Source organism: Peromyscus eremicus, chromosome 5, assembly GCF_949786415.1.
Source record: "Peromyscus eremicus chromosome 5, PerEre_H2_v1, whole genome shotgun sequence".
NCBI classification, from domain to species: Eukaryota; Metazoa; Chordata; class Mammalia; order Rodentia; family Cricetidae; genus Peromyscus; species Peromyscus eremicus.
Genome location: NC_081420.1, coordinates 27658034 through 27671618, shown reverse-complemented (window position 1 = coordinate 27671618; position 13585 = coordinate 27658034). Strand labels below are relative to the sequence as shown.

General features: G+C 40.4%; 2 protein-coding genes across 3 annotated transcripts in view; one reads left to right on the top strand and one right to left on the bottom strand.

Annotated features, from left to right (window-relative positions):
• The window catches only part of Lyrm4 (LYR motif containing 4), a 115369-nt gene that overhangs the window by 55856 nt on the left and 45928 nt on the right, over positions 1–13585 (bottom strand). The gene's annotated exons all lie outside the window — the stretch shown is intronic.
• LOC131911209 (heat shock protein HSP 90-alpha-like) lies at positions 7292–9699 on the top strand. The gene is given in 3 exon segments (XM_059263158.1): positions 7292–8588; positions 8591–9274; positions 9277–9699. Coding segments are annotated over 3 exon segments (2187 nt in total). The 3' UTR covers positions 9483–9699.

The window sequence follows — 13585 nt, the reverse complement described above, 5'->3', positions numbered from 1 at the left end:
CACCCATGGCTAAAATGGGGTCTAACCCAGGACCATGAACCTAGGGCAATCCCTTCATTTTTGCTTTGTTAAACTTGTCCAGATCACCTTTTTCTTTCCTGCTTGACCCATGGATTAGAGGTAATGGGATGCAGGTGAGCCCCTTGGCTCTTATCACTGAACTGTATAATGGGCAATGGGGTAAGAATGGAGTAGAATAATTAAGAAGAAATATTTTCTGAGGATTCCAGATCAAAAGGCAGATGTCTTTTGGGATAATCTTTCTGTACACTGTGATGTTGTGTCTCTGCCAAGGCACCTTTCTGATTGGTTTAATAAAGAGCTGAATGGCCAACAGCTAGGCAGGAGAGGATAGGCGGGACTTCCAGGAAGAGATAGTAACTCTTGGAAGAAGAGAGGTAGGATTCGCCAGCCAGACACAGAGAAAGTGGGACAAACTGTACTGAGGAGAGGTAATGAGCCATGTGGCAGAATGTAGATTAATATAAACAGGTTAATTTAAGTTTTAAGAGCAAGTTGGGAACAAGCCTAAGCTAAGGCCAAGCTTTCATAATTAATAAGAAGTCTCTATGTCATTATTCGGAAGTTGGCAGTCCAAAGAATGCAACACTCAGGAGAAGAGGTCTTTGATGGTTTTAAAACATGGCCACAAATCCCATGTCACTCCCACTTGGTGGGGGTCTATGGTCCCATTCCTTGAATCTTAGCTTTGACCAGTACAATACCACAGAAGCAATACTGTATGGCTCCAGGACTGTGTCACAAAGGTCATGTAGTTCAATCTTACTCAATGGACTTGTGACTACATGTAGGAAGTCTGAGTACCCTGAGGTTGCTATAGTATGATGAAGTCCACATGAAGAAACCAGACATTGACACTTTTAGTAGCGGTCACTGCTGAGCCTAGTATACGACCGTAGCCAAACCCAACCCTAAGGGTTATTCCTTTGGGGCTGGAGAGATGGCTCAGAGGTTAAGAGCACTGGCACCTCTTCCAGGAGTCCTGGGTTCAAGTCCCTGCAACCACATGGTAGCTCATAACCATCTATAATGAGATCTGGTGCCCTCTTATGGCATGCAGGAATACATGCAGGCAGAACACTGTATACATAATAAATAAATCTTTAAAAAAAGTTATTCCTTCATGGTATGGTCTCTTCAATAGAGGCTGGCATTTTGCAGCAGATATAAACCAGTGACAGAGCACACTGCTAGAATTCCTGATCCCCACATTCTGTGAGCATAATAAAAAATGGCTGCTGTTTCCTCAGTCTAGTTTTGGGTTGGTAGCAACAGATCTTTGACAGTGTTTGCACAATACTAAGAAAGTATCTGAAATGGTCTCTTTTGTGTTATTTTCTTCTATGCTAGGTAAGCTTTACTTGAGATACATAAAGCAAGTATTCACTTGTATTCTGGTTTAATTTGTGTTGCTGTGACAAATGGCCTGACCAAAAGCAATTTAGAGGAGGAGATAGTTTATTTCAGCTTAAAATTCTAGGTTTCAGTCCCTCATCAAGGGAAGTCAAGGCAAGAATGCCAGGCAAGGAACTTGCAGGTCTGCTTGCTATTCTACATATTACCTCTGACCCAAGAACTCATGTCATACCCAAATAAGTATAGAATCATGGAGGATGCCTCTTGCTGGCTAGCAGCAGGCATAGACTCATCTAGCTTTCTCTTTTCATTCTTTTTTGGGGGGGGGCGGTGGGTGGGTGGGGCAGCTTCTCACTATGTAGTTCTCGCTGGCCTGGAAATAGCTATGCCAAGAGCTGAGGTTAAAGGTGTGTACCACCATGCCAGGCAAGCAGCTAAATCAGCTAACTTTCTTATATAGTTCTGGATCACTTGCCTAGGGAATGGATCTGCCCAGAGTGGGCTGGCTGGACCCTCCTACATAAATTAACATTCAAGACAGTCACGTCAAGGCATGCCCATAGGCCATTCTTCACTTAAATTCCCTTCCCAGATAATTCTAGGATGTGTCAAGTTGATAGTTAAAGCTAATCAGGAAAACCTGTCAGCGATGTGTTTCTCTTCTCATCAGGAACAAAAAGAAAGGTTGCCTGGGAACTCTTGCACTGTACTTCCACAAGCACTGGGGCTGAGAAATACTTCTTGCCTGTTACTTTCTTTGGGCTAAAAGACCAAAGTGTGCTTATGTTAAGAACTGACATTTTCTTTTGAAAATGAAGTTTTCCTATTCATCACAGAAACAAGGTTAATGACGGCTGACTATAGAGTTTTTTTTTGCAATAGTAGTAAAAGTTACAGTGAATGTGAATTTTAGAACTCCTAAAGAGGGAGCCTTTATCTATACTGGTGCATAGTACTTCTGATCTCTCTTGTATCTTTCCCCAAGCTGTCCATCACACAAGATATAAAACACTATTGCACACAGAATGCATTTCTATCAATACTCTAGATAACATATTTCAATTGGATTCATTTTGTTTAGGGTTGCTGGCTGTTTGAAAATAGGTCAGTAGATCCTCTACTGCAGACCCACTCTCCCAAGTTGTCTGGTGAGGACTTTTGGTTCTGTCCTGATGCTCTGACCTGAGAAATCTTTAAATCTTTTCTCTAATCCTTTTATCTATGGTTGTCAAATATGTCCTTAGGATAGTAGGTTACTTCAATAACAAAAGTAGAAAATCCAGCAAGAATCACAGATGGGCTGATTGGTATTCTCTGATCAGTCCAGGGGCTAAAGGACAAATCATCACCCTGCAGCAGTGTCTGTTCTGTACTCTCCAAACAAGTAAGGTTAGACATATTTACACAAAGACAAGAAGTGATTATTAGGAAATGAGAGCTGTTCAGTTTGCCTCATACATTCCTCATGACCATCACTTGGGGAGATGGAAATGCATCCCAGGGATGATACTTCTGTCTATAGTCAAAGCATTCTAGAAAGATGTTCCTTCCCAAGGCTCTGACGATGCTCATGTGAGGCACCCCCATAAAGAGTATATAGTTAATACTATAAATTGTAAATTCTTGTGAAAATTCTTGTCAGCAGCGTAGGAGTAGGGAATGAAGATGTCTTTTCATCTTACATTTGTTGCGATTGGCAGAACTCCTGAGAACTTGGAAATATTTATTGAGCAGGTAATTCATATTCTTTTGTACATTATTCTTTGACAGTTCATCCTCTGAGGGTCATTTTGCCTTTTGGAACCAGTCAAATGTAATTCAGAACCAGCTGTGGAGACAGGCCTTGGTACTATGCAGTTTTCTTACATGTACTATAAACTAGAATGGCAGGCCATTCTGGAAATGTAGTGAGTTAACTGGCAGGTTCTTGCATGCAAAAATACTAAAGACCATCACTTAGATGCAGGAATAGCACAATTGCTCAGGGATTCCTTTCTGTAACTTAGAAAAAAAACTTTAAAAAGTAAAATTCTATTTCTGCATTTGTGTGTGTGTATGTGTGTTCCCTGGCAGTGAAGTACAGATGGGCTTGTATTTTAGCATGTGTGACAGTGTGAAAGGCCCAAACACTTTCCCTTCTCTTATGGCTTCTTGTGCCATAGCCTTTCTACTGTTTTACTTCTCAGCAAAAGCAAAACCCCATCTAGGCATGATTAGAAAGACCCGGCATCTGTCTTTGTTTGGCTTATGCTTCTCTGTGTCACTATCTATAGATCACAGATCAGATGTGAAACTTAGCTTCCCTTTACATCATCAGTTTTTAATCAACTGAGCCATATTTAATGTATTTAAACAACAACTTAAAAAATTTCAATTATTGTATTTTATGTGTATGGGTGATTTGACTGCATGTATCTCTGTATACTATGTGCATGCCTGGTGCCTATGTGGGCCAGGAGAGGGCACTGGATTCCCAGGAACTCGAGTTACAGACAGTTGTGAGCCACCAAGTGAATGCTGGGAATTGAACCTGGCTCTTCTGGAAGAGCAGTGAGTGCTCTTAACTACTGGACTGTCTCTCCAGTCCTCCAATGCTTACTTTTAGTTCAAGTAGAAGTATATGCAAGGCTGATCTATCTACTAGTCATCTCCTTTTCTTCCTCCTCCTTTTTCCCAGGGCCTGGCAAGTACTCTACCCCAGACCTCTTCTTCCTGTTAAATGACATATAATTTATGCATGGTAAAGTACACACTATATAGGTGAGCCAAACTATGTTTTTAATTGTTTAAAGGAAGCAATTTTCCTTCTCTTACACTTCCAAAAGTGGAAAAACCAAACCAAACCAAATTCACTTGTAATTAGGTCAAGAATGAGGAGAAAAATCTAAATAAAATATAATCCCTCAAAGCAATTTAATGATTTCCACTGAAGCTGAAAGTAAAAAGCTTCAATAAAAGACCACATACAGAAATACAGATTGATTTTATATGGCTCTTATGAATGACAGGGACAGAAAAATCAATGTGGTCACCACAGAGCAAGTCACACTTTACATTTAATCAAAAAATGTTGCTGAAAATTAACTTCAAAGCCCATCTGGTCACCCATATCTGCTTAACTACATAGTTAATTGCTATTGTGGTGATATATTGTGTACCTCAATAAAGCTTACCTGGGGATCAGAGGACAGAGCCAGCCACTAAATTAGACATAGAGGTCAGGCAGTGGTGGCACACACCTTTAATCCTATCACTTGGGTGGCAGTGATCCATCTGGATCTCTGTGAGTTCAAGGTCCACACTAGGCTACATGAGAGAAACAGAACCAGGCAGTGGTGACACACACTTTTAATCCCAGGAAGTAATATGGTAGGACACATATATATATATAAAATGCATAAGGAAACAGGAACTCTCTCTTTTAGTGGAGGACTTTGTAGGGGTAAGAACTAGTAGCTTGCTGCTCTGCCTCTCTGATCTTTCAGCTTTTACCCCAATATCTGGCTCTGGGTTTTTTTTTTTTTTTTTTTTATTAACAAAACCATTTAGGAATTAGTGTTACATGCTATAGTTTAGGATTTTTGTTTTCTTGAGACAGAATCTTGTGTAGTCCATACTGGCCTTGAACTTGCTATGTAGCCAAAGGTGACCTTGAATGCCTGATCCTATCTCTATCTCCAAGTGCTGGGACCACAGCTGTGTGCCAGCATGCCTGGCTTATAGTTTAGATCTTCAATATCTCCTCCAAGCCACTGTGCTGCAACTTGTTCTCTAGCCTGCAACACTCAAGGGAGGTTGGTGGAACCTTTAGGAGGTAGGTTCAGCGAAAGGAAGACAGGTGAGACTGGGTGGTGGTGATGCTCTTGTAGGGGACATCTGGACTCCAGACCCTCCTTCCCTTCACGGCCCACTTCTGCTCTCCCCTCTCTTCCCTTCCTCCCTTCCCCCTCTGCATGCCACAACAGGGTCCAGTGACACAGGCAGAATCAAACTCCTGTAATTATAATCTAAAGTATGTCTTTCTTCCTCATAAATCGACTGTGCCAGGTAGTTCTGTCACAGCAAAGGAAAACTGGTTAACACTGAAACAGAGAACCATATTTTAACCGCACTAAAGATAGCCAGTCAAGAATCTACTCCTGTATGTAGCACATTTTTATATGCACTCAGCCAGGTCTAACAGCTTCTAATTACAACTGTCTTGTACTACCTTTACTTTTTATGGTGCTGCTTATCTAATGCTGCCTAATGAAGACCTGTATTTCTTCTCTATTATGCCTTGATACTCCCACCATCCCTTAAAATTCTAGAAGCAGTGACACATATTCAGTCAGAACTTTATATGCAAGGGGACTTCTGGACAAAACTGTCTCTCTATCAGCATGGTGCTCCTCTCACTTATTTCCAAAGACTCAAAACAATACTCTCAAACAGGCCAGTTAAGGATTTTATGAGTTCTGCTGGCAATTCCTACGGACTCTAGGATCCTGGTTTATGAGTCATGGCTTATCGAGGGAACAATTCAAGATAGGGAGAATCTAGTTGAAATTCTGAGCACACATCCTAAATGCAAGTGAAACATAAACTAAAACCACACACTGCTATTATCCAGGCATTGCAGCTAAAATGCCAGTAGACGGGCAGGCAGGTTATGAAGGGTATGGTAAGAGAATCCGGCACATCTGGGGAACTGGGGAACTTCTGGCAACAGAAAGGATGCCTGTATTAGTTGTGTTACCATATCTGTTTTGTGGCCCAAGGAGGAAAATGGTGTCCCCAGACTTCTGTGAGGCTATGGTGAAGCACGGATGGCTACAGAGGGAAGCAGAGTTTCTGTAGTGTGGTCACACTACCATCCTACTTCCATCCTACTGGGCTGGCCTGCACTACACCTCTGCTGATAAGACAGACAAGATCTCACAGGTTTGTGAACTTAAGACGTGCCTCTAATCCAGGCCAAAGAGAAGTCCACAAAGCAGGAACAAAAAATTAGCCAAGTAGTTGAAGGCAACTGTGTGGTTAGCTTCCAACTTATGAAAAAAAAATAGTTTGTTTTGGTTCAGTTTTGAAGGTTGCTGTCCATGACTAGTTGAGCCTGGTGGTCAGGACCTGTGGTACACAGTGTGGAGGAAGTACATGGTAGGCAATCTACTCACCTGATGCTGCTAGAAGTTAGAAGATGAGAAAGAGAGTAGGGGTCCACTATCTCTCACTGGGCCTCACCCAACCACTTCACCAAAGCATACGCTGGATACCAAATGTTCAACACAGGGGTCTTTGGAGGGCATTCAAGAGCCAAATCATTACACAGGTTTCGGGAATTTCCTCTTCGAAGTTGTCAGCTATAAGGAAATAAGTTGGCATGGCCCCATGGCTACTTTGTCATGCATGGAGGGTATGTGTAATAGATTCAGTTCACTGGCCCACCATGGAAACACCAGAGACCTTCATCTGGATGCCATGTGTGAGAAAGTGTGTCACAGATCCCAAGACCTTTTATATACTCTGATGTACTGACACTGCTTAATAAGACACATGGGAGTGAATGAAGTGTCTTGGGTGCCCCTTCCTGAAACCAACGAAGTAAGTAAAAGAAAACAGAAAGGAAATGGCTTTAATAAGACTTATTATTGCTGTTCCATGTAAAATAAAGCCAGTATTTGTGCATGTACAAGTATGTGTTCTTGGAAGATTAGAAAATGATACACAGATCATGTTCTCACTGATTTTCTACAGACGATGAAATATACAAGTGAAAAAAATCAATAGGAGCAAGCACCCATTGATAACTGAAAGTTAGGGCCAGGTTGTTCACCATGATGTGCACATGGAGGTCAAAAGACAACTTGTATAGTTGCTTCAGTGTGGTGGTGCAGCTGGTCACGTTTTGTGCATGGTCACTGAGCAAAGAAAGATGCCTGAGGAAACCCAGACCCAAGACCAACCAATGGAGGAGAAGGAGGTGGAGACTTTCGCCTTTCAGGCAGAAATCACTCAGTTGATGTCCTTGATCATCAATACTTTCTATTCAAACAAAGAGATCTTTCTGAGGGAGCTGATTTCAAATTCATCAGATGCTCTGGACAAGATCAGATATGAGAAGAGTCTGACGGACCCTAGTAAACTAGACTCTGGGAAGGAGCTGCACATTAATCTTATTCCCAACAAACAAGATCGAACCCTTACTATTGTGGATACCAGAATTGGAACGACCAAGGCTGACCTGATCAATAACCTTGGTACTATTGCCAAGTCTGGTACCAAAGCCTTTATGGAGGCTTTGCAGGCTGGTGCAGATATCTCTATGATTGGCCAATTTGGTGTTGGTTTTTACTCTGCATATTTGGTTGCTGAGAAAGTGACTGTGATCACCAAACATAATGATGATGAGCAGTATGCCTGGGAATCCTCAGCAGGGGGCTCATTCACAGTGAGGACTGACACAGGTGAACCAATGGGCCATGGAACAAAGGTTATCTTACACCTGAAAGAAGACCAAACCGAGTATTTGGAGGAATGGAGAATAAAGGAGATTGTGAAGAAACATTCTCAGTTTATTGGCTATCCTATTACTCTCTTCGTGGAGAAGGAATGTGATAAGGAAGTCAGTGATGATGAAGCTGAAGAAAAAGAAGATAAAGAGGAAGAGAAAGAAAAAGTAGAAAAGGAGTCTGAGGATAAGCCTGAAATAGAAGATGTTGGTTCTGATGAAGAAGGAAAGAAGGATGGTGACAAGAAGAAGAAGAAGATAAGAGAAAATTACATTGATCAAGAAGAACTCAACAAAACAAAGCCTATTTGGTCCAGAAATCCTGATGACATTAATAATGAAGAATATGGAGAATTTTACAAGAGCTTAACCAAGGACTGGGAAGAACCTTTTTCAGTGAAGCATTTTTCTGTTAAAGGACAATTGGAATTCCGGGCCCTTCTTTTTGTCCCAAGACGTGCTCCTTTTGATCTGTCTGAAAACAGAAAGAAAAAGAACAACATCAAGTCGTATGTGTGCAGAGTTTTCATCATGGATAACTGTGAGGAGTTAACTCCTGAGTATCTGAATTTCATTAGAGGAGTGGTGGATTCTGAGGATCTTCCTCTAAATATTTCCCATGAAATGTTGCAGCAAAGCAACATTTTTAAAGTTATCAGAAAGAATTTGGTCAAGAAATGTTTAGAACTATTTACTGAACTGGCAGAAGATAAAGAGAACTACAAAAGTTTTATGAGCAGTTCTCAAAAAATATAAAGCTTGGAATTCATGAAGACTCTCAAAATCGGATAAAGCTTTCAGAGCTGTTGCAATACTACACATCTGCTTCTGGAGATGAGACGGTGTCTCTCAAGGACTGTTGCACCAGAATGAAGGAAAACCACAAGTGCATCTACTTTATCACAGGTGAGACCAAGGACCAAGTTGCTAACTCGGCCTTTGTGGAACGTCTCCGAAAGCATGGCTTAGAAGTAATCTATATGATTGAGCCCATTGATGAGTATTGTGTGCAACAGCTGAAGGAATTTGAGGGTAAGACCTTGGTGTTGGTTACCAAAGGAGGACTGGAACTCACAGAAGATGAAGAGGAGAAAAAGAAACAGGAAGAGAAAAAGACAAAATTTGAAAACCTCCTCAAAATTATGAAAGATATTTTAGAGAAAAAGGTTGAAAAGGTGGTTGTATCAAACCGATTGGTGACATCCCCATGCTGTCTTGTCACGAGCACATACGGGTGGACAGCAAACATGGAGAGAATCATGAAAGCTCAAGCCTTCAGAGACAACTCAACAATGGGTTACATGGCAGCAAAGAAGCACCTGAAGATAAACCCTGATCACTCCATTATTGAAACCCTACGGCAAAAGGCGGAGGCTGACAAGAATGACAAGTCTGTGAAGGATCTGGTCATCTGTATGAAACTGCACTCCTGTCTTCTGGTTTCAGTCTGGAAGATCCCCAGACACATGCTAACAGGATCTACAGGATGATCAAGCTTGGTCTAGGTATTGATGAAGATGATCCCACTGTGGATGATACCAGTGCTGCTGTAACTGAAGAGATGCCACCCCTGGAAGGAGATGACGACACATCGAGCATGGAAGAAGTAGACTAAACTTCACCAGAACTATGTTTGATGCTTACTTTCATTCCTTCTCTTATAACATTTTCCAGGGTTTTTGTTTATTTTTGTTAACATTTAAAACATCTGTGTGGCATGTAAACAAAGGGGAAGATAAAATTTCTTTCTACTTGTGATACTGTGATACTATAGGTTTAATTCAACCGGTTGGTAAAACGTTTGTTGTAAGACATAACGTAACCTATTAACTTTGTGGTCTGAAGTATTTAGCTGTTCAGAGAAGCTGGATTCCTTAGTAGACCAAATAATTTGTCACTTGGAAGTATTCTGAGATTTAGCTTCATGTTTAAAAGGAAAAAAATTAAGATGGCTTAAGTTTCATCTTAAAAATTTTCATACCCTGTAGTAATTCTGCATGTTCTAGTCTTAGAAGAACACAAGCTAAAACAGAAGAATTCCCCATGTGGCTTGTTTTCCAAAGTACTGAGAACAAAACCCTACGCTTCCCTAGGTCTTGTAACCCAGCAAGTCTTCTGAATGGAAATATAGTGCTCGGTCACATTCTACTTTAAAAGGTAAATACAGATGAGATTAAAAAAAAAAAGACACCGTGTATGAGCCTGTTTCTCTTTCTACAATGTGGGACTGAACTCACATAGTTAGGTAGGCAGCACTTGCCTTTACACAGTGAGCCATCTTATATTCTTTTTCATAGGAAGACTTCTTTATGTATCATTCTTCTGTTTGATTAATTATTCATAAAATTACTGTTTTAACTGTGACTAGGTATATAACTCAGTAGCTCTGTACATTCACATTGTTCTTCTTATTATCCCTTCCATCTATCAGAGAACTACTTCACCACCTCAACTGTAGCTCTGCCCTCATTACATACCAGTTCCTTATCCTCTCTTCCTGCATGCCTTAGCAATACTGTTCTACACTATCTCTGTGAATGTGACAACTCCAGGTACCCACTATAATTGTAATGGTAAAGTACTGTCCTTTGAGATTATTTTATTTCACTTGGCATATGTCTTCTTGGTTCATCCATATTGTGGCACATGCCAGAATTTCCTACTATTTTTAGAGGGGAATGCTTTTCCATGATATTGTATTATTGCATGTTGCTGATCTAGACATTCATCTATCAACACAATCTATTTTTGGCTATGGTCAAATGCACTGCTATGAATAAAGACATACAAGTATCTGCTCATCACTCTGCTTTCAGTTCTTTAAGGCAATATACTCACAAGTGGAGCTACTGGTCACATGGGAATGCTGAGAGAGGTAGCCTCAGTTGGGCTTTATATAATTATGCTTCCTTATAATACATTTTAGGCTATGGCTATTTTTTTCCAATTTTTTTTTGTTTAAAAATTTTTTTTTTTGAGACAGGTCATACTATGTAACTATGGCTGGCCTGGGGCTCACTATGAAGCCTCAAACTTAGAGATCTACCTGCTTCTGTCTCCCAGGTGTGGGGGTTAAAGGTGTGCCTACCATGCATGGCTTCTAATGCTTCTGTACTGTGCTTAATCAGAGAAGACATGACTATGGCAGATAGTGTCTTATTAATGTTGGCCACACAAGTCAATCAATATTCTCTTACACCACAGTTTCTTACCTGTAAAGAAGTAAGCCAAGTCTCAACACATAGGTATAAATTATGAATCAGTTAAGTAAACTTATTTGCTTCTTGGGTTAACCCATGAATGCTGGCATCTCACAGGAGCTGTTCTCAGTGACATCTGAAAAGCAAGGAATCCTAGATGCCTCATTAGACACCCATATACAGGCTACTCAATATGTCACAGTCCTATTGGGTTACCACACATGGCAGTGTACGTGTGCCCTGTGCAATCTCACACCTCTTTTCAAATGTGCAGCTTTTATTCCTCCTGTGATACTAGTACCTGGCTCTATATTCCTGTGTACTCATTCTTCCGCCTTCATGAGTAGTCTCTTTAGCATCTATGCTAATGATCTTCCCAAGACCCTGGCTCATACAAAACATCTAGCATGTTCAAATTCAGTTGTTTGTTTGCCTCTCTAATGCTGCAACCTGGATCTCACTGGCATCTAGAACATGTCCAAGATTTTAATCAGCCTTTTGCTTTTCCCAACCTGCTACCCTTGAACTTGGTATTTTTCTTCATTGTGACTTCTGCTTCTTTAGTCCTTCCCATTATCCTAGCCTCAAAGGCCTTGCTGTTCTGCTAACCTGAGGGTGATGTCCTTAAGTGTGGCCTTCTTCAAATGACTCCTATTGCTGTCTTGTCTTTGCTATTTCTAGCTTGGGGAAAAGGTGTCAATCTCTTTATGTGCTCTAAATACCTCAAACCAATGCTGGATGGTCTTGTTAAGAATCACGTGATTCAATTTCAACTTTAATACTGCCTTGCCTGCTTTCCCTTATCTGTACTTAAGGAGGCGCTTCTCCCAAATACCTACACTACAGACTTTCCACTTTTCTCACACAATATACCTTAATCCTATAACCCAGACTTTACTCATAGAATTTCACTCTTGAGTCTCTGAAGGGATCAGGACCATTTAAAATTAATTTTCTTGTCAAGAAAAAGAAAAAGAAAAGCACAAAAGAGAGCCTTGGTTTATCTGATAATCTGAGTTTACAATGTTAAACAAAACCAGGATAAAAGGTGAATGAGAAGGTAAGAAAGAATATATGAATATGTTCAGTTCCTCTGCCTCAGATTTATCGTGTATGCCTTTCTTTCCTTCTTTAAAAGGAATTTCAAGAAGCATGCCTTCCCCCTGTAGCTCTAGGTCCATGTTCTGCTACATCCTTTATTGGACTTCACTGATTACTTCTGTATTTGCTCCGTTCTCTTAGTCAACATGTCCTCACAAACACTCACATATGGATCCATCTGCCCTTTCTCTCAAACACTTGCCTTAACCATTCTCTGTTCTTTCCTACCAAGCAGTTCTTCCATGTCTTCCCTCTCTCACCCCTGCTATTCTGTCTGTCTTTTCTTTCTCACTCTCTTACACTCAACACAGCCTACTTGTACCTGTCATCAGACGCCGAGGAGCCTGAGCTGCAGGTCTGTGTCCTGCTGGATGCACCTAAAAACTGGCAACTTGCACTCAGTCTGACGGGACTTCTTCTGTCCTTTGGTTCTCCTTTGTTCTCTATTGTAGAGAACAGCACTCTTCGAACTGAGTGAACCACAAACACTCACACTAGTATAAGAAGCCAACTTTGCTCTTAATGGGGCAGCTCAGACTCTGGCAATCAGTAGCCTCCAGGTCCTATTACAGATTATTAAACTCAGACAGGTATTAATTAACATTACATTTCTGAAACCCCACAAGGTTGTATAGAAATAATGAAAAGTAAAGTCAAACCAATGCTGTTAACATTTTAGAACAGGTTCAAGTATAAATGTAGTAACTGGCTTTGTAATGACCGTTTCTGTACTGCTTTAGCTATTCTTTAAGCTGTTTGAATTGAAAAAAAAAAAAAAGCAACTAAATTAGAGGAGCAACTGCTTTTTAAATTGGTTAAAGAAACATAGATTAGATTTTAGTCAATGCTTAAATGTTTACCAAAGATCCATTTTAAAGTTTCATTTATTGGATACCTAAGATTAATAAACTTGTCATTATGTGTGATGTACCTATACATGGTCATAGCCTTCTGGCTATTAAAAACCAATCAATGTTCAATATACATCATTTATACATCTATTTTTTTAACGGCTTAGGGTCATGGCTTTACAGAGGAGAGCAGGTGCTCACAACGACAAGCCTGAACATGTGTATTCTAACAAGGTGGCTCTGATGGACTGCCCCTTTGAGGAATCACTGTTCACGTCCACCCTTGATCAGTGCAGAGAGTATAATAACCTGTGTCTGTGTGTCTCATTTTGCTTGAGATCGATAGATCTTCTGTATTCTTTAGTTGAAATGCATCAATTTTAAGGAGGGTATAACCCGAGAGAGAACAATATTGTATATTACAGAGACTTTTATTGTAGGGAGATTTTATCTGTATACATGCTTTATTTTTACTATCTAGCATTTACCATAAAGAGTGGGAGAAACTATAATGGAAGCACAAATCTTAGACTTTGACTGTACTTGGCACATGTATTTAATTACCA